Source organism: Hipposideros armiger, unplaced genomic scaffold (genome assembly GCF_001890085.2).
Source record: "Hipposideros armiger isolate ML-2016 unplaced genomic scaffold, ASM189008v1 scaffold_140, whole genome shotgun sequence".
NCBI classification, from domain to species: Eukaryota; Metazoa; Chordata; class Mammalia; order Chiroptera; family Hipposideridae; genus Hipposideros; species Hipposideros armiger.
The window spans coordinates 1,643,143-1,668,340 of NW_017731490.1; the positions used below are offsets into that span (position 1 = coordinate 1,643,143).

At 43.7% G+C, this 25,198-nt stretch overlaps 1 protein-coding gene across 1 annotated transcript; it reads right to left on the reverse strand.

Annotated features, from left to right (window-relative positions):
- Positions 1-1,458: 1,458 nt before the first annotated feature.
- OLFM4 (olfactomedin 4) lies at positions 1,459-22,814 on the reverse strand. The gene is made up of 5 exons (XM_019650360.1): positions 22,616-22,814; positions 17,859-18,011; positions 11,500-11,712; positions 10,334-10,493; positions 1,459-3,565 (listed from the first exon to the last, which is right to left on the reverse strand). Exons 1-5 carry the CDS (start codon positions 22,802-22,804, stop codon positions 2,763-2,765), a joined length of 1,518 nt encoding a protein of 505 aa, XP_019505905.1. The 5' UTR covers positions 22,805-22,814; the 3' UTR covers positions 1,459-2,762.
- Between the last annotated feature and the right edge of the window lie 2,384 nt (positions 22,815-25,198).

Genomic DNA, 25,198 nt, shown 5'->3' on the forward strand with positions numbered 1-25,198 from the left:
CTCTGGGGTAATATCAGCCCACAAGTTCTCTTTTTCAAGAGGAAACCTGAAGAAGCCAGACTCAAAAGGCTACATACTGCATGATTCCACAGAGATAGAAAACAGATCAATGGCTGCCAGGGGCTACGAGATGAGAGTAGGTGCTGACTACAAGAGGGCACTAGGAAACTTTCTGTGGGATAATGCAAACTTTTATATGCTAATTCTGGTAGCCTTTACACAACTATATACACTTGTCAGAACTCATTTAATCGTATACTTAGAATTGGCAGATTTTACCATATGTAAATTATTGGGTTGTCGGGAAAGTCATGACTCATTTTTCCAACGAAAAACAGAAATAATACGTCATGACTTTTCGGACAACCCAATACATCTCAAGAAAGCTGATATATATATATTCCCCCACCCCCCCAAAAGAAAGCTAGCTGGTGAATCTTGAGCTAAAATTTTTATTGTATAACCGCACTGCAGTAAACCGTTGAACCCGAATCCCTCAGGTTTTTCTTAACCTCCCCAGCAGGGAGATTTCCTGGAGGCGGCCACTTTGGATGATCCACCGTGTCCAGTGGGAAGAAGGTTCTGAAGGGAATTTTCAGGCAATCGCTTCCGTAGCAGTTTAAATAAGAAGCTGATCACCAGGGTTACATTGCCTTCCTGCCCCTTTCCCGAATCTTCGGAGGTCATACTGTGTATTCGGTAGAAACATTCATCTGGAAAATTGCTTAGAGCCAGGTTAAATATAACATCAGTTTTTAACTTAGATCTCGCCTGTCATACCTGTCTTTATCTTCATATCTGGTTGCATTTTGAAGGCCATATGTGTCTCTATGCTCAGCTTTGAAAGACGGGGAGAAATCTTGCTAAAAATACTAAATATTGTACTTACTACTGCCTCCAAAGGCTTGGCATGGATTAAAAATGAGCATTTCGGTAAGACTAACTACACCAGCCTAGTCTGTCTGTCCTTCCAGTGCGAGGTCGCCCACCCCCCTATACACTCTCTTTGGTAAAGTACGTCTCTCCCCATGAAGGCCAGGTAGTCCCTTTGCTTTCTATGCAAGACCTCCTGATTGGGGAAGGTCTGGAGGCTTTGACCCACGTTAGTAGTTCATTTGGAAAAGGAACATAAGCTACACAAATATAGTCTAACTTTGGAAATAACCAGATCAGTCATGCAAATTAATAAGTACATAAGGTCATATCCCAAAAGAAAACAGCGGTGTCTCACAACAAAAGCTGCCAGGAAGAATGGATTTTAAAGGGAAATGAAAAAGGCGGCCTGACTTTGGACTCCTTTAAAAGCTACTAATGTTACCTGCCGTTAGCTGTATGATTTCCTGGGTATTGTCATTTGGGAGGTCGCCACTCTACCTCGCAGCAAGGTATGAGCTATCCTATTAAGGTTTTTTTCTAATTAAAAAATAGAATAAATAAAACAAAAGACAACTTTTTTCAAAGCACATTTTAATCATTTATTAAAAGGGGAAGAATACAGCATTTAAGGACCCAATCCTATAGTCTAGGACTCATGAACATTAAAGGGAAATTTTAGACCCAGAACAGATGACAAAGCCTCCAAATGCACAGAAGCACACACACCTACAAGGTTTTCAAACTGCATTGATTTACTAGATACTTTCAGTGAGTTTTCTACATTTCTTCCTCAAAAAATGAAAACGTATTTTCTTTTATAAGTTTCAGGCTTAAATACAGACAAAAGTTGCATGAAACAATTGATATGACTTAACACAAGGCTCACTTATCTGCCACGGGCTTTGTTATATAACCAGAAATGCTATCATTGTGTCACCGCCATCCGATTTTCTTACGGTCTTAGAGTCATGTACGTAAAAGTTCATGATAAGACCAAAAAGAAAAAGGAATTTTGTTTATCTTATATCCATTTCATAAAAGCTGGTTAATTTTATTTTTGTTTTTGTTTTGTTTAGGTGGTAGGGAAGGAGTGGGGGAGCTGGTTGGTGAGCCTGATTCTAATCTTGCAAGCTGCCTTTGAAATGATGTTATGAGGTAGGAGGCTTCCACTGACTCTTACATAGGTGGACAATGGGAGACAAGGATAACCCAGTGTTTCACTTGAAGATCCATCTGGAATTGATGTGCAGTGTCCAATTTCATGTGTAAAAGGGCCTTTCTCCAGAAAATTCAGAGCATTTTACAGATACAGCATAAACATGCTAAATTTACATATCTGGAATGTACAAAGCATCCTTCCAGGGGCTAGTAAGAAAATAAAGTTGGAGATTTGGTCCCTCAAGGAGCTTATGGTACTCATCTGACTAACTCAGACCCAGGTTTCCTTCAGGTATGGAAGAGCTAGCCGGGCTACATGGCGGAGACTGGACACGGAGGCCTCTCTCCTGTACAAAGAGCCCCAATAGCCATACGGAGTTCCCTTTCAGTTCCTCAGTTCCCGGGTGTCACCTCCCTGACAGCTTCCCTGGACCCATCACGCCCCTAGACCCCCTGACAATCCCACACTGGAGGGGCCTTACTTCAGTGGGGAAATGCATGCCAGGAGGCAGATGGCTTCCAGGAGAACTTATCAAATCAGGGCAAATATCTGAAGTCTCTAGTGTGGTAGAACTATGCTCCCAAATACTGGCAATAAGCAAATACACTCTGGGGTCCCACTGCAGGTATCTAAATAATTGGAGAAGACTTTTTTTTTCTTTTTTTTAAAGACCATTTTTTTTTTCAACAAACATTTTATTTCTCTCTCCCCTGAAAACCTAAACAGTTTAGTGGGGCTCCTGCTTGAAGATAAGATCGTAATTCAGAAGGTAACCATCATTATAGACAAAAAGTTTCTGGTCAAAAGGATGATAGTTGATGCTTTGCACATTTTCCTGCATCTTCTGCATTATGATGTTTAGTCTGCCCTCTTTCCCTGTGTTTGTGTCATAGTAGTAGAAAATCTCTTCTGTTCTGGTGTTCAGAGTACGCGTGGCATACAGAACCCCACATACTATGAAGGCGTTAGAAACAGAGGGTTTATACTGTTTGGTATGCCAAGTGTTTAGCACCAAAAGTGTGGTGTCATTGAGTTTACTAATCACCATGTTACCAGTACTGGCTTCAGTTGAATAAATCACCCACAATCCACTCTCATCTACAGCTAAGTCAATATCTTGCCAACCAACATTAGCATATGAAAAGCGGTTATTATAGGCAGCATAGGGGAGATTTTGAGTCACAGAGACCTTGTTCGTGGTCAGGTTAACTTTGGCAATGTTGCCAGTGTTGTACCAGTTCATATACATGCTATTCTTATAAACTGCGGTACCACCACCTTGGCCATAAAGAATCCGGTACTCTTGGGAATATTTATACAATAGCAGATCATCCAGTGTATTGTAGAGTCTGTAGTATTCCAAGACTCTCCCATCTGTATTCAATGGTGCCACCCAATACAGCCCTTTGTCTGGATTTTCAGGAGAGTAATCTCGACCCCAGGCACCATACTTGTAGGAAAACCCTCTCCAGTTGAGCCGAACTACAAAGGGTTTGCTGATGTTCACCACACCACCGTGAGCACAGGTCCCTATACAAACAAGAAAAAACATGAGCATTTTCAGAGCAAACGAATGAGAAGATACCAACAGTTGAGTGTCCTAAGACCCAAAGGAATCCATAAATGTTTTTCTTGTCGAGGTTCAATGACAACAGTGGTTCTGATGGAGAAGAGCCAAAACCTTCCCCTTCGTTTCAGTCTCCATGCAAACCTGCTGGTCAGCTCTAGAGAGAACTACCGTTTATTTCCATGGGTGGGCTTTCAGTCTGGAAATGAGGATGATGAAATTGCCAAGAGCCATATAAAAAAGGTTTGAGGGCCCAGAGACAGGGAAGGGTGACTTGGTAAGTTTAATATATTTTTTTTCTATCAGGAAGCATTTTGCAACTATTATTCTATTTCATTTTTCTCATAGAAAAATCAAGAAAGAAAGACCATTCCAGAATCTTACCTATTTCCATAAAGCCAGAAGGTACCACTCACAGGATCAGCGAGAATTGTGAGGAAGGAGAAGAATGTCCTAGCACGTTTCCTTCCCCTTCACCCTTCTGCCCTTCCCTGGGACTCATACCAGGCGCCAATACTGGCCCAAGCCAATCTCAGAAGAGGAAGTTTTAAATATGATATTTTAAAGGTACAGAAAGATGCTCCTATAATGGCAGGATTTCAGCCTTGGAAGACATGAAGGTTATTTTAGGGCAGCATTGCCTGCTCTGTGCCCAAAGCACAGCCCAACACACAGATCACTTGGCGATCGTCTTGCTGCAGAGCTATAAGGTGGGTCTTGCTGCTGATAACCTATATTCTACCATGTCGTAGAATGACAGGCAAGTACTTCATCATTCCCATTCTGATGCGGCCATTGTCACAATGTGTACAACCAAGGGGGACCAGGCTCACGGGTCCACTGAACCTCCACCTCCGTAACACTTGGGTGAGTGACGGAGGCTGAGCAATTGGCCCTTCATGTTATGCTCCCTCTGAAATACCTGCCAACCCAAACCATTTAGGAGCTATAGAAAATAAAATAAAATTCCTCCAGCCTTTTTATAATAACTATCCAAAGAGTTGAACACACATTTTCTGGGATCTTAACAAATAGCCTTAAAAAAAAATGGATGAGTTAGGTTACCGGATAACAACAAAATATGGATGAGGTCATTTTCCCTCGTCCTGCTGCCTGGAGAAGAGCAAGTAAGGGAAGGAGGGAACAGAACCTAAATAGCTGGATCTCACTTAAAATGCTTGGAGGGAATTAGGGAGCCATGGAGAGCATGTAAGGTGAGCTGCAGACAAAAACAGAGCTCCAAACAGTTGCCTGAGGTTAGCATTTTGGGGTCAAGGGGTTGCAAAGCTTTCGCCTCTGAGTCTCTGCGTCTGACAGATATGGAAAGACCCATTCCTTTCCTTGCTAAATGCCTCCCCTTCTCCCTACCTCACTCAAGGACTGCTCAGAGGTGAAACCATTACTAGAAATCCTGCTTTTATTTTTCCAACCTGCTGGGGCTTTTTGGTCCCAGAATTAAATACATGCTCCTTAAATATGCTCATAAATCTGCAGTTGGTGGGAAACCCAGCCAACCATACAACAGGTAGAAAAATGAAACCATTCTGTACCCAACCTCAAATAATTTTGCATATCATTAAGCAGAACACAGTCATGGGTTTATTTTAATAATGCATGCACCATTTCATAAATAAAAAAGCAACGTGTGTTCAGCCGAGAGACTGCTCTCCACTAAAGAAATAATAAATGAAATTATAAATTATTATTTCTTCTCCTAAAAGTGATCTCTCAGATGAATGCTTGTTTGCTTTTGTTTATGAAACAATGCATGAATTATTAAAATAAAGTTAGCAGTGTGTTCAGTTTAATGATAAAAACTGTTGGTGTTTCCATATGCTACAAACTGGATTTTCTAGTGAAAATATCTTCCTGAGAACATATTTATTCAACTACATTTCACTCTGAGGAAATGAAAGAAAGTCACTTTTTTCTTGCAGGTTAGAAGACTTAGAAATTGTTTGCTTAATTGAATCTTGCCTTCCTAGAAAGGAAATATCCCAAACCAATAGCAGCAAATTATTTAAGGAAAACTTACGATGGCATACAACTAATTCAAGAATTATCATGGGGTTAAAGATAATAAACTATTCTGTCCTAAATGCAGAAATTCTTAGATAAGAAGGAACCAAAATAATCTTCCCTTAAAAATTCCTGCTACTATTATCACTACCACTAAGAATGATAATAATGGTTCATCATTTCACATGTTGGCCAAGAAATTAATATTAGACCTGATATAAACATTAAAACTGTATGTACTTAAATCTCCTTTCTTCACCTCCCAACCATTCCTAAATAATCTCCTGTTCTTTTTGTTATCTCCCCTTTATCCTCTATCTCCTTTGGGCCATTTTTAGGGCACTGGCACTGGTCAAAAGGAAGTGGATACAGGGAGGAGAACTAAGCATTGTTGCCAGCACCACAGATGTGGCTATAGCAGTGACAGACCAGTGAAAAGCTATGGCGGGCTTCCCTGGTTCCTGGCAGCAAACCGTCTTGGAAATAATACTGAAGCTGACAGCCGGTGCCCACTGCACATCTAGCCCAGCTAGAGTCCCCAAGGCCCCTGCTATCTATCCATCCACCCTAAGCTTCTCCCCATCCTCCTTCAGCTCACGCCCCTTTCTAGCCCCTTCCTTCATTTGAAGATCTGAGAGATAACCCCATTGCCTTCCTCAGCCATCCCATCCCTGCCACTGGCACAGCAACCAATTGCCCAGCCATGATCCGACAATTGTGTAAAACCAACTAATCATTTTGCATTTTCTGGTGGAAGAGGACACAGCACAGAACTGAGAGCAAACGTACGTCTTCAGCTTCTCCACATGCAAGGAAGCAAAGATGATTTGGTGTTAATCAGGTTCGTGAGTTAGGGGAACTTTCCTGTCACTCCAGGAATCACAGGTACACCTCTCTATTAGCGAATGTACGGGAGGCAGCATGGTACAGTGAAAACATTACCAGACAGACTCCACATCAAATACTCACTCCAATATTTACTAGCTGCCCTGTTTCCCCGAAAATAAGTCCTGCCCGGAAAATAAGCCCTCGCATGATTTTAGGTGCCAAAATATGGCATCTTGGCATACTGAATATTTTAAGCTGAAGGAGCTTGTGGAAAAGGCACCCTTCTCCCTGAAACAGGTCATAAAACCCTCATGTGAGGGGTGCGTGCCCTCCACATCCTGGAGGAATCACGCTAGGGCTTCTTCTCCGGCGAGGTCTTATTTTCGGGGAAACACAGTATGCATCCTTGAGCAAGTTAGCTAACTTTCTGAGCCTCAGGTTCCCCATATTAAAATAAAAATAATTATACCTATTCTGCAGGACTATTAGGAAAAATAGAGAAGGTAGGTCCATGTAACTCAACAACTGGTAATGATACGCATTACACTCATGGCATGTTACCACTGAAGGTTCACGTGACTGTCTCCCTCCCTGGATACTGGTTTTGTCCCCATCCTGGTGACCCCTGAACTCAGAACGGGGCCAGCCACACAGTGTTTGTGGAATAAAGCAATGAAAGACTAGTCAAACCTCCCAAACACAGCTTACCTGCTGTTACTTATAAAACACTAGCCTTCTACCCTGCTATGTATCTGAATTTTGTAAAGACCCTGGGGTACCCTTCACAGAACATAATGCCAGGAACCCTCTACACAAGGGGGGCCTTGGATGGCAGTCTCTTCATCATGCAATTCATCCGATTTTGCCATGGTATTCTGAAAATATCCTGGGAAGCCACATGGTGAGACTTTAGAATATTGTAACTTGGCTTTTTAAAGGTTATCATGGTTAGCATGTTCTTTTAAAGCCAACTATCATATGCCTGCAGAGGAAACTTAATCTTAGATCTATCAATGCCCTCTCCCACCTGGGCAATGGGCCTTTATTTGAACCAAGAGGAGAATATGATTGACGTATGAGAATTAGGCAATTAAAACGGTCATAATCATAAAATGATTAAGACTAAATTGACTCTGAGTGATTGGATATATGCTATCTAACACCCTGCTCTTCCCTAGGCTTGGGATTTGGGCAGGTCACCCCAAATCTTCCGTACCCGAGTCAATCACCAAGCATTTACTGAACACCTTATATGTGTCAGCACAGAGCCGAGCATCTCCAGGCACAGCGGTGAGCAACCCCCGAGCATTTGTTCCCATTTTGCCATTTTGCCTATGCAGTTATTTAGATTCAGGGGGGAAACAGAGAGAGACAGAGTCAGTTGTTTTCAGGGGGAAAAGTTAGTGAGCAGAAGGCCAATTATTATATATTAGACTGGAAAGTTCTATGAAATGAAGCAGAAAAGGATGCCATTTTCAGCATAATTTTATTCAACCCTCAATACATGTCCTGGTTCTAAGACCAAGCTGACCACAGGGGTAGCAAACCACAGCTGCAAGGGAGAGGCCAAGAGAGCACAGAATTGCTTCATAGCTGAGACTCACATACAATCATTTTTTGTCCTGTGCAACTCTGCAGTCAGAACAGCAGAGAGGCCAGATTCTAAAGTCCCATAATAGTGAGTAACTTTAATTAAAGTCTCCACAGGCTCACAACTTGGTGGTGCCTGGGGATTTTTCAATTCTGCATTATCAACCAATCCAAACAGAAAGAGAGCAAGTGAAAGAAATTGATTTAAAAACATGACAAAAAGTCAGTTTAATATAAACATCATAAATATAATATGAACAAAGCTGGAGGAGGGCCAAGTGGCTTGGCTGGGATCCAGGTACAGCCAAGGTTGTGGGAAAGTTAGAGCAAATCTGGGTCTAATTTGCTTAAACAACACAGCTTTGCCAGGATGGCTGACGAAAGTCTAAGTGTGAGGGCCTAGGGGAAAATTCTGGGGGGAAAAAAATTGTAACAAAAATAATCTCACAGACTCACTTGTTTTCCTCCTTAGATACTAAGTGGTGTCCTTTCTCCTCCACCACTGTCCTTTGAGTTACTGACGCCTGACAGCCTCAGTCCTGAGATGACCAGGAAGTAAGGGCCTTGCATTTCAGCCTCAGCTCGGTCACTAACTACCTGTGTGGCTCAGGAGAAGCAGCATCCTCACCATCTAAGTCTCCTCCTCTGAGACAAGAGGGGCCTGAGCTAGATAGATGACCTTGAATGTTCCTTCCTGCTGTAAAATGTCCTCATTTAAGGGATGCATAGGAAACTGTGCCAGAAAAATCTATTCCATTGAGGAAGATTTGCTGAGTTTAAACAAAAGAAAGAAAGAGAAGGAAGAGGAGAGAAGGGAAGGAAAAGAAAGGAAAGAAAAGTCTTGCTCAGGTATTATCAAGAGTTGTCATGTCTTCAACTCCTGCCATCAAGGAGCCCTCTGTGGCACAATGAGCTCTTATTTCCAGCACATGCTGACACCACTGATCCCAGACCCAATTTAGCCTCGGTTTGTTACAGAGAACAGAGCATGGCCTTTGTCCTAAACCTCCTCTCTGTGTCATACTATGACAGATTCCCAACTGCAGAGGGAGGAAGAGTCCCCTGAACAACACCACGAGGCTTATAACTATGGCGCTAGCTAATTAAAGGCTTAAAGAAACCAGCTACACTGAGAAGGATCCAGGAACGCAAGGCGTAAAAGGAAACAGGTTGTGACAATAGGAATTAATGAAAATAACAAGAGCTGTACCATTCGATGAAAAGATACCGTCCCCCTTCAGGGTGAGATGCTCACGACCTGCTGAGAGTGCACCCCTGTGACACAGTGTCTCTAAAGGACAGAGCTGAAAGCTGCAGCTGAGAGGCTGGTGTTAGTTCACCTGGAGGGGTGTGCGGAGCCTCACGGAGAGCCTGGCACTGCCTTTGTTCGCCTCAATTATCCTCTTTAATAATGATAACGATTGCCGGTGTGTAAGTGCCTGTCCTAGAACTCTGAGCTTCCCAAGCGATGTTTCATTAACCCTCACAGCAACCCTGCGAGGTAGGCATTAGTATCCTCCCATTTTACAAGCGAGGAGATTAAGGATCTTTTTGCTGTGGCCACGGAGGTGGGAAAGCTCAGGTCTTCGGGGTTTCAAAGCCATGCTCCTGACCCCTGCATTCCACTGCCGCCATTCGCAGTCACTGGCACTTAGGGGCACCTGCCTCTACGCCCTCCTTGACCCTAAGGCTGACTCGTTAGAGAGCTAGACTGCAAGCCTGCCCTCCCCAAACACTCAAACCAGGAGGGATGGCAGGACACGCCCACAAGCACAGGGCCTGTGGGGCCATCCGTCACATCCTCACTGAATCCCAGGACACACTATACTGAACGGCACAGAGGAAAAACGAAGCAGCGGGAGCGGGGAGGGAAGCAGCAAGAAAGGGAGGAAGGCTCAAGCCCTAACCCCAGCTCATCAGATAAAGGAGCCAATCAGCCCTTACAATCCACAGACAGGCCGATGCCATGCAGGCTCCAGAAGCTGGCCCCAGGCTCCCTGACAGCAACTCCATCACCACAGAGATGCTTGTCCTGTTAGTAAATGCCAAGGGTTTCTGTGGAACGTGTGCATTTCGTTTTAAATCAACTCACTGGCCATGCTTTTCCTCCGTGAGCCCTGGTGTATGAGAGGATGTAGAGCTACTAGGGGAGCAGGTTTAAAAGCATGGAAGAGTCAACTCAGAGCTGCAAAAACCCCATCCTTGCTGCAGGGTTGTCATCCTGAAACCCTGCCCCACCCCACTCTGGGCCCCTCAGGGGCCTGGCTCAGGTGGTAGAAACATGGCGGGCTTACCAGGAGCGGGAGCGGGTGGGGCGACGGGGGCGTTTTCACTTTTAGAGGCTTCACATTCCTTTAGCTTGTTCTTCAGAGTCACGATATCCCGGCGAATGGCAAGAACGTTGTTTTTGTCTAGCGTCTCGAGCTTCTCTACCAGGAGAGTCATATTCCTTATCTGAGGAAATAAAAATTCAGAGTGACTTTATATTATTGTGCAATTTCTTCCATAAACATTCCAGGGCTGAATTTGTCACTTAGTGAAACATTGCAGGAGAATCCACCCGAGATTCCTCTGAATGGTTTCATTGGGAAGAATACATTTTATGGTTTAGCGTGAATGCCTGTCAGGTCTCAGGCAGATGTGTGTGACGAAAAGAAAATGGTGAAGGTTTTTAACAGCTTTAATAATAGAGCACAGGCTCAGTCTCAGCACCCACCAATGTCCATTAAAGTTCGTTTCTAATAACCTCTCCCTATAAACTCGTGTTTACTCGTGTTGTATCATAATTAAGTTGCTAATGAATGGTGAGGGCTGGAGAAAACTTAAATTCTAAAATATATAACTAGAATTCTCAGTTATAGCCCATGTCATGACTGCACTGGTAAATTTTCATTGATATAAATTATCTGGCCATAATATTAATGTCTGGATAAATAGTCATTATCCACAGAGCTTCAAAGGCTTCACTACAACATACGCAGAAGAAACTCCATTAAAAAGAGTTGCCAGTATGTGCAGACAATTTCCAAGAGGGGTCAAGGATTACATGATCATTCAAACAGAGAAACACACCTCGCAAGTCCAAAATCAGGTAAATGGTGGCTTTCTAGTCCCATGAGCGTAAAACCAGAACAGAGAGGAGACACTTGATCTATTATAGCATGATCATAGAGTTGTTCAGAGTCACACCATCTGTTTTCTAGGGACACTGAAAGGCCATTTGGTTCTGGGGCAGGACACTGAACATTAATTGATACCTGCTCTTCAGTCAACATGTCCCCAGTGTGCTTAGCTTGCTATTCAGACAGTCATCCATCTAAAGCAGAACACGTGTTATGCCATGTGGTCGGGAGAGAGTTCAGAATTAGACGTCAGGGGAGAGAGGTTCATCTCTGGGTCCTAGCACTGATCATGGAAGGGTTTTATTGTTAACACACTGAGAAGTAATTTCACTCCTTACCTCTACTTCCAGCTGGTCAACAATTTCTGAGCTCCCAGAAAAACCATCCTTCAGCCGGATGATCAATTTCTCCATCTCCTTCACTTCTAACTTGATCAGCTCAAAGTCCAATTCAGTGTAAGAAATGCTATCTTTTTCCATGATCTCGACTCGGACAGTTAGGTTTACGAGTTTCTTTTCATAGATTCTGATTAATTGGACATACTCCTTCACCTAAAAGGGAATCAGAAAGTTCAAGTCAGTTTCCAGGGTAATATCATACAGTCTTTCTCCACTACCATGCCCTTGGGGGCTATTTGATTGCCGTCAGTCATGTTCTACAAAAAGAAATGGATCAAAATATATTTAACTATATATTTTTTAATCTCTCCAAATATAAAATTATTACTACAGTTGGGAGGATAGATTTTGTACTTGCATAAAGTAATTTTGCTTTAGAATCATCGTTCACAAGTACATTTTCATCCCCATTTTAATGTTTGAACATATCAGCTCTCCAAACTAAACTGGTTTGAATCAGAGTCTCTTGCCCACCCTCTTTTCTCAAAGCACATGCTGTAAGTCAGGGATTCCCAACCTCAGCACTATTGACATTTGAGGCTGCATGGTTCAGGGCGGCAGGTGGGGGGAGTGCTTTCTTGTGTCTTATAAGATGTTTAGCAGCATCCCTGTATTCTAGATGCCAATAGCACCCACCCATCCCCCACTGTGACAACCAAAAATGTCCCAGAGATTGCTAGGTGTTCCTGGGGGGACAAAATCACCACCACCACCCTCCCTTCATTTATAACCACTGCTCTAAATCTAAGTATTTTCTAGAAGGAGGAGAAATGCAGTAAGTAGAATCCTTTCTGTGCTCACCATATGCATTGAATTTTGAGCCCCTTTGCCTTTTACAAAGTGACGTAAGGACTCGACCTCCCTCACAGTGTGTATGTGTACAACTGTGAAGTGCACATTTCATTAAGTGCACCCACATTTATTCCGAGAACTGATTATTGCAATCAGACCTTTAAATTACACATTTGTTGCATATATTTGAATGTCTGATCATTAAGTTAAAATACTTCCAAAAATTCCCTTGGTGGTTTAGTGTATAATTGGATCTCCAAATGGATATTTCAATAAACACCGCTGGTGGTTTTTTCTGTGTCTGATCTCTGAAAGAAGTGCCATGGCTTTTTCAAGGACCTGCTCATTAAAAGTTGCTTGTTTGACAGTCTTTTCAAAAATTGGAACCTAAGTGATACTTTTCCCACACTGTGCTAATGTCAAGTAGCCGTCCACAGAGCCGAGAGGGGTTCAGAGCCAGATGTTGGCTTCTAATCCTTCGACTACTAAAGCAGCCCTACCTTCTGTCATGTCAGCCGTTCCACTTAACCCCACTGTGCAAATCAGTATAGACTCATAGGCCACAGACCGAAAGGGCTAGGGCTTCAGGCAAAGAGGATTTTAATGAAAGTTGAAAATACAGCCTTTGGCGCTGCTGGTGTATCTCCTCGGGCAACTGATGTTCACTCCATCAGATGTGCCATTGGAGAATGATAAAGCTGGTGACATCTGGACAGACAAGGAGGCTAAAAAAATATAAAAACCTAACAAGTTACCCTTAAAAGTACAAACACAGATTTAGGGTAGCTAGGTTTCAGTTTCTAAAAAAAAAAAGAAACAACCACACACACAAAAAAAATCAGGCATAAAACCTTGCCTGTGATAAAATAATAATAATAATGATAATGATAATGAAATGTCAATCCATTTTTGCAAATGGAAGTTTGCAAAATGAATACTGAAGTTGGCATTTGGTCTTGCCAGCTCCTGGGACAAATGAAACACCCTCCGCTTTCCTGGAACATTTTGGTGGCACGTCGCAGCTGTTGTTCTACAGACGTGAGTGATTCAACTGTCATCTCTGCTAAATAAAGTGTGGCTGTCACTGAAAACCAAGGCATAACCTGAAGTTTGCTACCTATGAGAATTTGTGGTATTTGACCACAAAATGAAGGGTCTCTATTTGGGAAAAAGCTTACGTTCTTTCAGCTGACATCATCTAAAGGAAACTTCAGTGATATTCAGGAAAACTGCAATTATCCATGAAGTTATGGAAGGCAGGGAGAATTTGAAGATGGGCCAGAAAAACTTCAGTGTGAACTTTATTTTATTTTATTTTATTTTTTTAGCTGAGCCATCCTGCCACCTGTTGGCAGCTCAGCGGCAGCTCAGCTCGGGCCGGGACTCAAACCGCTGTTGCTCAGAGCTCACACCCTTGAGCAAGCTGTTAACCAACTAAGCCACTCGGCCGGCCCAAACTTTACCAATTTAAGTATATTGCTAGCATAAACCTTTCATGTGTACGGATCTCTAGTCTTGAGATGGCATGGAAAATTCTGAGAACATCCCTGTTCTCTCTGTAGCTTCTGTCTTAGCAGAGGCAGCCTAATTTGCCCAGAATGTGTAGCAAGAATATGGGTCTAACCCTAAGGGGACACATCCCTGTGTCAATCTCTCTACCACAAGGCTCTCTATCACTGCAAGTTTGAACTTTAGAAGGCTCATCTACACCTGCCTTCAAACCACCAGCCTCAACTTGGAGCTTCCTTCTTTTATTTGTTGTGCACATATCATCTCATTGATGGGTTGTGAAAATCAAAGTTTGTTTGCGGATTTGTTCTAGAGTGTTTGTTGTTCTGTACAATAAACGTGGTCTTATAATAAATAAGGATGCAATACAGTAGGCTTTTAAGCTAAAGAATTAGTCTGGCTCAGGCTGGCCGAGTGGCTCAGTTGGTTAAGAGCAGGAGCTCTGAGCAACAGCGTCGCCGGTTTGATTCCCACATGGGCCAGTGAGCTGCGCCCGAGCTGAGCTGTCGCTGAGCTGCCAACAGGTGGCAGGGTGGCTTAGCTGGTGAGAATGCATGCTCCTAACAACAAGGTTGCCAATTTGACTCCCGCATGGGATGGTGGGCATCTACAGCTAAGACTGAACATGACACCTTGAGCTGAGCAGCTGTGAGCTGCCAATAGCAGCCAGATGGTGACTGGACTTGCAGCTGAGCTAGCTGTGCCTCCAACAACTAAGACTGAAGGACAACAACTTGGCTGTTCCCCTTCCCCAATTCTCCAACACTGTTCGCCTTCCCCAATAAAATCTTAAAATAAAAAAAAATTTTTTTAAAGTTAGTCTGGCTCAAGTTTCTGTCAGTTCCCCAAAATCTATGATGATAACTGTGGCCACATTATTTGAAATAAGTAAATGTACTTTGCAGCATACTCTTATTTTAACATATCTTTAAAAATAAATGCAACCAGATTGAATGAGCTTGAATTGACCATCACAACAGATGAAGCACTTCAGAGCTCCACCCGCCTAAACTCTAATCTGACCAGTACTTAGTGGGCAAATCAATCTCTAGCCTTAGTTTCCTCCTATAAATTGGGGTAACGGTATCACACTTCCAAGATTATTGTGAAGACTAGAGATAATATATATTAAGTACCTAGCCTCATGGATACCCTATAAATTACAGCAATTATTAGAGAAACAGTGATTTCAGTTTTGTTTTGCTTTCAATCTGACCTTTTCATTTATTATATTTCACTGCACCAAACATTGCTCAGTCAATGTTGTTTGTTTATGGGTGGCCTAAATGTCTCGCAGGCTACCCTCAACCTTCATGTGCATGAGGCTCTATTTGCAAATGCTTGGTATTCAATAACTTGCCCCCAAAACCATAACCTTCCAGGAAAAAATAAAATCCTGAGCTGCCTTTTGTGTCATCCCCTTTCTAAGGATAGTCACAAGAAGACATGTCATAAACAACAGAAAAGTATAAAATGCTTTCGGCATCTGAGGTAGAGACGTAAGTCTTTTCTGTGCACTGGCAGATAATGAATCAATGTAAGGCAGTCAAAACCCTTTCCTACTGGCCCGCCTAAGCGGACATTCCCCCAGGCCTCTGGATAAATGGTGACTTCCAAGGTAACCTAGGGACAGCTATAATAATTCACCTGCAAATTCAAAAGCCCTCAGCTGAGGAGATAACTTTGGATTTGAAGGCATTAGTGACCTACTGCATCTCTTCTTGGGTCTGCCCTGGAGGATGGTAACAGCATAGCTGAGAGAAAAGAGAGCTGAGATTAATTCTGAAGATTCAAGCTCCTGACCTGGCTTAAGTAGCCTTTACACTTAGGTCTCTTTACCTTCATGAGCCTCAGTTTTCCCGTCCCTAAAATGGGAAGGAGAACATGGGCCTATCTGCCTTAAAAAGTGGCTTGAGAGTAGAATAGAAGTGGAAGCATTTAGAAAAGCACAAGCATAACATGTCACTATTATTGTTGTTATCATCTGTCACACGGATCTATTGTGCAAATCTCAGCTGGTAGGATAATTCCTTTCTTACGTAGGTCTCAGTCACAATTTTTTTTAGGACCAGCTACTGACATTTTCAAAGTAAAAGCTTTCCCACCTACTTTGCACTTCTCCCCTGCCAATGATAAGCAAAGCAGATGCCACCTGCCACCCACCTCCCTCACAGAAATGGAATTACTGGTCCCATACTCACAAACCTGGCAAGCTACACCCCTCCCTAGAGAAGCTTGGAGTTTCACACTGCCCTTCACACGCCTGCCAGCAAAAAAGACATGCAAATCAGTAGCTCCCACTATTTCAAAGCAAATGACTAACTGAAAAGATCTTTACCTAGGATTTTCCTGTGCTTGTTATGTTTTTATGCATAACTTCTTATCTGTACTTGATTATGCTGGAATAAGGCTATGAATATTAATGGCTGGAATTTATAATTTAGTGCTGTGCCTTTTCTGCTGATTAATTCAAGGACATTTTATTTCTTAAAAAGCTAGGTTCCTGAAGTAGTAAAATACATTTTCCTGGACACTCACTTAAATTTAGAATATTTATCTACCAATTCAGGTTGAAAGCAGGGTGTCAGCCTCACCATAATTTTTATCTTAAAGGATAACTGTGCTGGATGTTATGGTAGCTAAACTTCAATTTCTCAGGAAAACTTATTTTGAATATGGAAGGAAAGCCACAGCTCCTTGTAAATTCATGGAGTTGTATTAAATTATGTATAATGTGATTATAGCCTAGCGTGGGCTTCACCTATGCAGAAAATGGGAGTCTTTCTAATTGATTTTTAACTTGGCTAAAAAGGTAGAAAGGTCAAAACTGGAGCAAGTCCCACTGGTCCAGTTAGCTCACAGAAAGGCAAATCCTGTAAGATAACTCCCGCCACTAGAGGAAAGCAGTAATCAGGGGGTTTGAGGCAAGGTCTTTACCAAGGCTGAGTGACCTATTAGTTTTGAATCAAACTCCCAGACAAGCCTTCAGTTTTGGTCTAATGCTAGACACGGCTAATGTAATACTGCTGCTGAGACAATAGAAAATAACTACCAAGAAAAAGAGAGGGAGACGAAGAGAAGAAATTGGAAAGAGGAAATAAGAAGAGAAAGAAAAAGAGGAAGGAGGCTAAGAGGCAGAAGATTTGAGGACATGAAGAGGAGGAGAAGGAAGAGAAAGAGAAAGAGAGGGCCAAAAAGAGTTTATAAAAAAAAAAAAAACTCAAGAAGGAAAGGGAGAGATTAGGAGGCATGAACAAGGGAAAAGACTGAAGCAAGGGGGGAAACACATTTTTTTTTTAAAGGGAAGGAGGAATGGAATAGGAATAGGAAGAAAAAGTGGAAGAGAAGGAAGAGAAAACATACAGAGGACAGCAGACAGGAAAGAAAGCCAGACTAAAAAGAAAAGGAAGGAAAAAACAATAAAACAAAATAAAAATTGCGGAGTCGGGGTTTGCAGGGAGAGCTCGACTCCTTTTTCCTGCCTCACGAGCACCGCAATACTGAAGTGAGTTTATCCATGGCGGGAATCATCTCAATCTCATTTTCTTCCTTGTGCCCTCATTTTTTTCTGCTATAAAGAACTCCACAGGTGTGCTGTAAATAAATGCTAAAGTCTCCATAGGATGCAAAAACGTGCTGTCTTTGGAACGGTGAAGAACGGCTGCTTGTAAAGTCCTGAATAAAAAGTGTTTTGTGAACGAACAAAACAAACTCATAGATACAGACAACAGAATGGTGGTTCCAGAGATGAAGGAGGTGGGGGGAGGGAGAGGTGGGTAAGGTGAGGGGCGGGGTTCAAATTTATGGTAATGGAAGGAAACCAAATTCTGGGTAATAAACACACCATAGGTACTCAAAGTCAAATTATCATGTACACTTGAAAATTATATAATGTTATTAACTAATGTTAATCCCGATACACTTCATCTTTAAAAAGTGTTTCATTTTGCCTGTTTGTTCTTATTAAGATATCGTTGGAAGAGGGAAAATGTGCTTACTTTAGAAAGCTCTTTCTGGTACTTCTCAGAGAGAATGTGAGCCGTGAATTCCAAGCGTTCCACTCTCTCCACTGGGAAGGTGTTGTCTGGCAGAGCGACGGAGCACACGCAGGTCCCACGGTCATCCTTGGAGCCAGTGAAATTGGAAAACGACTGTAAATAAAAGTAAGTTCAACATCAGTCATAAGTTGAGAAATGAGCTTTTTGGCAACTGGAGTGACAGAAATTGGCTTGTCAAAAAAGAGCTTAGAGGCAAGCAAGTGGAGTCCAATAAATAAATGAATAGAAGCATAGAAACCAAGCAAAAACCGCCATGTTTCACAGGCAGGGTCTACACTTGGCATCTTAGCCACATCTATCTCCAGCGGTTGGGTTAAACCGCTATATCACCCGTTTTATCCAAAGAACATTATCTTTTCCTGAAGTCTTAAAGGAAATTATCACTGTCCCTATGTAAGGGACAGGAAATAAAGAATTGATGAGAGCTCTCAGTTTGATTGCCAAATCTACCATTTGCTGGATGTGAACTCCTCTGTGAAACGGACAAAACCTGCTCTACAGAACCGTCCTCCAGGGTATCCACATAAGGTCAGCCAAGACCCTGGCACATACATGGTAGGTGACCCATAAATGTCAGTCTCCTTTTCCTTTTACGTTCTCATTCTCTTTTCCTCTCCTTTACCCCAACCCCAACCCAATTCCTCCCAGTAGGAACGAGGGAAAAAACATCAAGGGTATGGGTCACAGTGAAAATATACGATGCAAATTCACATCCTTCTCTTCACCTGGGAAATTGTGTAATTACCATCCTTCAAAATGGAAACAAACCAGCCATTTGTTAAAAACTAAACAATGTGGGAGTCTGAAGGTTTTGAGCAATTTTTTAAAAAGTTGTGCCGCTTACCACTTGCAGAAAAGTCATTTTGAAATATTTGATGTTTCTTTAAAATATTCAGGCTCACATTTCAGTGCCGCTGCATATTTTTAAAATGACAGGTTTGAAAGATCCTGTTTTTCTTTTGTCCCCTTTGAACTTCCCCAAAGGGATTCCACCACAATTAACACTTTTTTTTATTATTATTACTACTATTGCCTAACAGAGTAACTCTTGGCAGCCAACTGACTCTGCCTTTCAGTGACCTCATGGGATGGCCGGGGCCGGCCCAAAGCTCACCTGAGGAACATCAGCCTGAAGTGTCTCTTTCTGAAACTACCGAGGGGAGAGAACAGTTTGCAGTTTGAAAGGGACCCGGGCTACGCCTCTCAAGGTTTAGAAGGTCAGCTGGCTGCAGCTGAGATTGTGTGCTCTGTGTGTTTAATGTCTACCAACCTGCACAATTTCCAAAGAGGATGGACCTGGAGGCTTCCACAATCAATTTTATTCCAACGGTGACCTCTGGACCAATTAATTCAGGCTTTTGGAATGAAGTTGCTTATTGATTTAACCTAATCTTCTTTAAGATGAGCAGAAAGAATATATGTATACGATTTGTACCCCAAATTCTCTGTGCCAAGTAAATTCCTGAAAATGGACTCAAATTTCTTTGCCAATCACACCCTACACCTGCAGGAATTGGGGAGTAAGGAGGAGGGACAAGCAGGTTTATGCTGAACACCAGGCCTGGGAGTGGACAAGGGGAGGGTCTTTGCCGGGATGAGTGAGGCCTGGACAAGCTACCCTGTCAGAGAGGCCAGCTTCCCTTGGAACCAGCATTCTCATTCCCTCTGAGGGTAGAAAGACTGCAGCTCAAGCATGGCCACCGCTTTTACAGAAGGACCAATATATCATGGACTCTTGAAGAAATAGCTTATTATAATAACTGTCTACAAAAAAAAAAAAAGTCTTGCATTGCATTCTGACAAGGGAAGGTTAATTAGCTACACAAGGCAGGGTGGGACCATTCTCCGAGTCCTCCGAAAAGCTCTGTCAACTCAAAAAACAGTGAAGATCATCAAGCAGTCTCAGTCAATCAACTAGAAACCACCTGCTAACAACTTTTAATCCTGAAGTTCACCTGAAAGGCAGGCAAATAATTATAGCCCTGCTGACAGTCGTTCCACCGGCATCTGCTGACCATCTCCGTCCCAGTGCTCTGGGCTCCCCAGCCGCCATCCTGCTTATCATCAGCCCAGCATGCTGAGCTGACATCAAAATGGTCCATAAGTTTGATCAGTGTCTCCCATTAGAGGTATTTCTGCTCCTCTCATTCAGAGACAATGAAGCTAATGGTGATGGGTCTCTCTCTGTGGTGAATGCTTAAACTCTATGTGAGTGTAACGTGGGCATGGGAGGCAAAGACAAGTGCTTGTCCCTTTGGTTATCGGGAGGGTATGTGACCCCCTTGTGGAGGGCAAATAGGACCCTGTGTGCCCCACGAAACACCTAACAGTGGTAGGTCCTCCCTCACTCAACATGTGTTCAATTAACATCCACTGGTGTCGACCACAAGCCAGGCTCTGGCGTTAGGGAGACAGACAAAGCCGGACTCCTGCCCAGTGAATGGGGCCTGTTTTCATGATGAAAGTCTGGGTTGTCTACTTTGTCATCAAGCCCCTTAGCCTGATGACAAAAGCACATGATTCATTCTGGTCCTGACTCTGCCAGTTGTGGAGCAGAGCATGGAGCCTTTCCTCACCGGTGAAACAGGGACCCTGATGGCAGTCCCTTCGTTGGAGAGTGACATCTGAGGCACGTAGAGCACTACAGCGGAAGGTGTGACTTCCATTTGTGATGTGAGGTTGCAATAGGCTCTAATTAGCAGCCAAGCCTAAGTGCCTACAAAGACTCAAGGCTTAAAATAATGGTACTCAACATTTTCAAAGTACAGAAAATGATACATTTGGAGCTTGCTCAATGCCAGTTATAAAGGGGTTCTCCATCACTCTCCGAAGAGCTCATCAAGCTGACAGGCAGCCCTAGAAAATTGGGTGAATAGTGGAAGTGACACCTCGTCCGCTGTATAAAAGTTGTGACATTGACTCACCAGAGGAAGATAAGTAAACCAGGAAGGAAATTAAAACCTCTAAGTGCAATTTAACTACCATTTCTTATCTACGTTTAAATATTTATCTCCTTACCAGATAACAAGCAGTTTGGATTTCTCTGTTTCACAACCTATAATTTATTTTTCTGTTATTTTAGCTGATCGTTTTCCTCAAATGCTGATTTCTGATTGGTGATGAAGCTTCAAAATAAATTATTATTGTTTACAATAATGAATACCTCATTTTTTTAAAAAATGCTCACAAGTTCTGATTGGCCCCATGAAAATCATTTATTGTCATGAAATAAAATGATGCATCTGATTTCTTTCTACAAAGAATCTTTGAGCATATCATGATTCCCAAAGTGTTCTCCTGTTAAAGATTTCATCTATACTCCTTAAAAATACAGAAAGCTGCATACAGGGAGATGGTCAAAAGCATGGGCAGACTTACATTTGAGCTGTAGAACGTGCTAGTTTAGTGACCTTAAGCCAATGGCTTCACCTCTCTAAGCCTCAGTTTTCACATCTCTAAAATGGATCATTAATTTTATCTCTCTCTTAAGGTTAAATAAGATAATATGTATTATGTACTTAACGTAATCCTACCATGAACACCATTGCTGCCATTTCTATCTGGGTCCTATCCAAACCATCTGTTAATCAATAAATTTGTATTGCCTTGTATATAGTCCTGATGGTGAAAAGAAAAACAACAAACAAAAGCCTTTTGCCCCCCTTTTCCCATTGGCCCTTCCATTCAGTCATGGTCATCTAAGCCGTGGCCCCACCTGTGAGTAAAGATCATAGAAACGCAACGGGATGCGCTCTGGGGAGTTAAGACTCCCCTCCCCCAAGTCACAACTTAGCAGGGAAAGCCTAAGTTTTGCAGAGCAGAGCTCCTACCGAAAGGCCCAGAGCTGAGGCGGGCAGGGGTGAAGTGAGGAGCTGCTTCCTGCTCCCTAACCTCTCACCTCCCCAGGCCTCCTCCCACTTCCTTAAAGTAGGTCCAGAGGATGCGTCCTCCAAAGGACTGGGCTCACTACGGGTGCTAGTGACATAGCGTTTGGCTAGACCAGTCCCTTTCTAATGCATGGTTTCGTTGGTTGGTTGGTTGGTTTGTCGCTACTTCTGTTATTGTTTTGAGCTGGAAATGGTTCTAAATATTCCCTGTGAGGAAAACTGAAAAAAAAACTATTACTCTCCCAGGGAAATACCCATGTGTGATAGCACTTTCCTAGAGACCAATGCCTCCTCCCCGCCTTCTGTCACCCGTCTCCTTTACCAGCAAGGCTCAGAGAAACTCAGCACTCCGACCAGAGCACTGGGGCTCTTCCTCCCTCCAGGGTACCCTTCGCCATCTGCAGGGCCCCTGCTGGGCAGCAGATCAACTGAACAAGCTTTCTGGAGCCACTGCTGGTGGGGTCCCTTCCCTAACAGTTCTCATCGGTCAGAGAAACTGCACACCTCTATTTGCCAATCTCGCCGCCCTGCCCCCCCTTCTAAAGGGCAGGCAGGCTAGAGACCCCCTTAAAAGCCTAGATTGTTTCCTGAAAGTCCCTCACCGGCACACCGACACGTCTCATCTCTCTTGCTAACAATTTAATTATTCCACCCAGGTTTTCATTCATTTTCATGGCTCCTACAGTTAACAAAGGGAGTTGTAAATCTTTGAGAGTGCTCAGGTCTAGCCATCCATGAAATTATATTCAGGTCCCCAAAAAGTGAGAGGAAGGGGATGAATGCAGCTCTCAGGCTCTGGGGCCTGCTCACCTGGGTCCCAGAGCCAGAACCAGACCTGGTGTTGAAGCTGCTGCCAGATCTGGAGCCAGAGAGGAAGCTGGAAGTGAAGTCAGGCTGGAGCAAGGCGGTGGTCCTCGGCACAGGGGTCAGGGTCACCGAGTCCCCTGTGGCTGAGCCCAGGAGGGACAGAAGGGCCAGCAGGAAGAAGCCAAGACACATCTTGTGCTGTTGGCTGGAGCCACTAGCTTCTGCACAGAGCCCAGCCCAGGGGGTTCTTATAGTGCCCAGTGGGGATTTCCCCATGGCCAGTTTGTGGGGAAAGAGGAAACCACCAAGGAGCACGTGACAGCCCCGGGAGGGTCAGGGCACCCAGGAACCTGAGTCACCGCCACGCGTGGTCTCTGAGCTCCCGCTCTGTCAGCTGCCCTTCAATTTGGTTATCTCCTGCCAAATATTATCTCAAACATGCTTTTTTAAGCCTAATATCTGGTTTCCAACTTGATACTTCCTTGAAAGGGACCAAATCAAAGTAGTCTTTGTGGGTGAGACAAAGTTTTTGGCCCCAGGATGCAGAGGCAACCCTGAGTCCTGTGCCCAGAAATCACTGCTGGTGGCCCATTTCACTGAATGCTGCTCCCCAGAGTACGGCAGGGAGCTCAGTTTAGAAACTGTGACTGTCCCCAGAGTGTGATTCCCTCTTTAGATGCTACTGGCCAGCTTGTCTCTGTCCTCTCCCTTGCAGTGTCTGCCTCTAGACCAAGTTTTCTCAACAACCCCACACTGAAGGAGGGACCAGCAGTGGAAATTCAGCTAGGGCTCTCTACACATCAAGTACACACCCCTGTGGGATCCAGGGAGAAGAAAGAGCCCCAAACTGGGGGCTGCTCCAGACCCAGTCAGGGAGGCCCCCGCTGAGCAGTTCCCCCTCCAGAGGGCTCTGTCTGACCTCCATTGTCCCAGATCCTCCTGCGAGCCCATCAGCTTCAGCCGGTCAAGAGCTCGAGGCTTATTCATCTGAAGCTGAGAGATGATGCGTCTTTAGGCTCCATTTGCACCTCTCCAATGCTTCCCACACCTTTGTACCCTCTGCCTTCTTCCCTGCAGAGTGAAAAAGGTATTGGCCTGAATATTAAACACCAGCTCTGTCACTCAGTCGGTGGCCTTTGCAAGTCATTCAGCCCCTCTAGTGTTGTAACCATTTCTAAATTGTTAGAATTAAATACAATATTATATGGGGAGTTGCTCATAAGCTTTAAAGTGCTATACGAATGTCAGATTTTTGTGCTCTTTGTCTTTGTTGATTTGTTTTCAATTTCCTAAAGCCTGGCTCCATTTGTAGTAAGGTTGCTGTTGGGTTCACACCAGGGAAATAAGGTCCCTGCCCCCCCACCTTCATCTCTGTGCACCCCAGAAGCGTTGGGAAGGCCTAGTTTGAAGGGTTCTTTCACCTCCTGGGCTCCACACGCCTCTCAGAATAAATACTGTGCTAATGTGAGAAGCAGTCTTAAACCCTTGGTAAACTAGTCAGATACTCAGGGGAGAGAAGAGGCAGGAAAATAAGGAAGAATAAATGGAGAATGAAGACAGAGAAGAGATGGGGGGAAAGGAGAAAGAAGGACACAAGGCTCTGTTGGGTGTACCCAAGGTGCACTGGGGCTGCATCCCTGGACCAGTGTCCCCTGACCCGGAAGGCTGAGAGGACACCCCACTTAGATCAATCTCCCCAACCTTAGGACCCACACTGCCCCAGCCATCCAGGCTGTCATTGCTGCCTCCACATTGAAACACACCTTCAAGCCACACAGGGTGGGTGTCTTCTCAGGCCACGCCCACCCCTGTGTTCAGGTAGCTGCGGTGATTAGGGGTGGTTGGAGTAAACCCAGGACAGAGCATTCTCCCAGAAGCTTTCTGGAAACAATAGGGTCTACCTCCATATCTGCTCCAAAGTGAATTCGTGGTGAAGACTGAGGTCACGGGCAGGCGATCCACGGCAGGAGGAGCGTTTGGAAGCCCCACCTCTCATATTCTGCCTATGTAGGGTTGCCAGGTTTAGCTGACAAAAATACAGGACACCCAGTCCAATGGGAATTTCAAATAAATGACAAATCATTTTTTTAGTATACATCCACTGCAATATTTGGAACATACTTATGCCAAAATAATATATGTTGTTTAGTTCACATCGAAATTTAACTGGATGGCCTGTATTTTATCTGGGAACCCGACTGAGGAGGCTGCTTGCTCCACTTCAGCAGAGCCTCCTGGGGCAGGATGTCAGCCGTGAAGTTCAGCCTTGGCCTCTTTGGCTGAATGTTCTAGCCACTTAGACGCCGAGTGCAAGACAGGAAAAGCAAGTGTAAGGATGAAAAATGGGTACACTGAATCCATTACGCAGTAATTGAATGCTATGAATATGGATGTAGGAAGAGAGCTTTTTCTTCCTCCCATCACAGCTCCCCTCTCCCTCCTGATTCCCAGCAAAGGGCAAAACCTCACCTTATTTCCTAGTGGCCTCTGTCTGTGGCTATAATGAGCTTTCCTCGTCCCTTTTTTTCAAGGAGGACATCAGTGCCCTTGTCAGGAAAAAATAAATAAAAAGAAAAAACTCATTAA

Bases quoted from the DNA above. Each gene is read 5' to 3' on its own strand.
- OLFM4 (XM_019650360.1), bottom strand. From the start codon at position 22,804: ATGTGTCTTGGCTTCTTCCTGCTGGCCCTTCTGTCCCTCCTGGGCTCA. The intron at 11,713-17,858 runs GTAAGCACATTT...ATTCCCTTTTAG, and splicing joins ACCAGAAAGAGCTTTCTAAA to GTGAAGGAGTATGTCCAATT. The intron at 10,494-11,499 runs GTAAGGAGTGAA...TTATTTCCTCAG, and splicing joins TTGACCAGCTGGAAGTAGAG to ATAAGGAATATGACTCTCCT.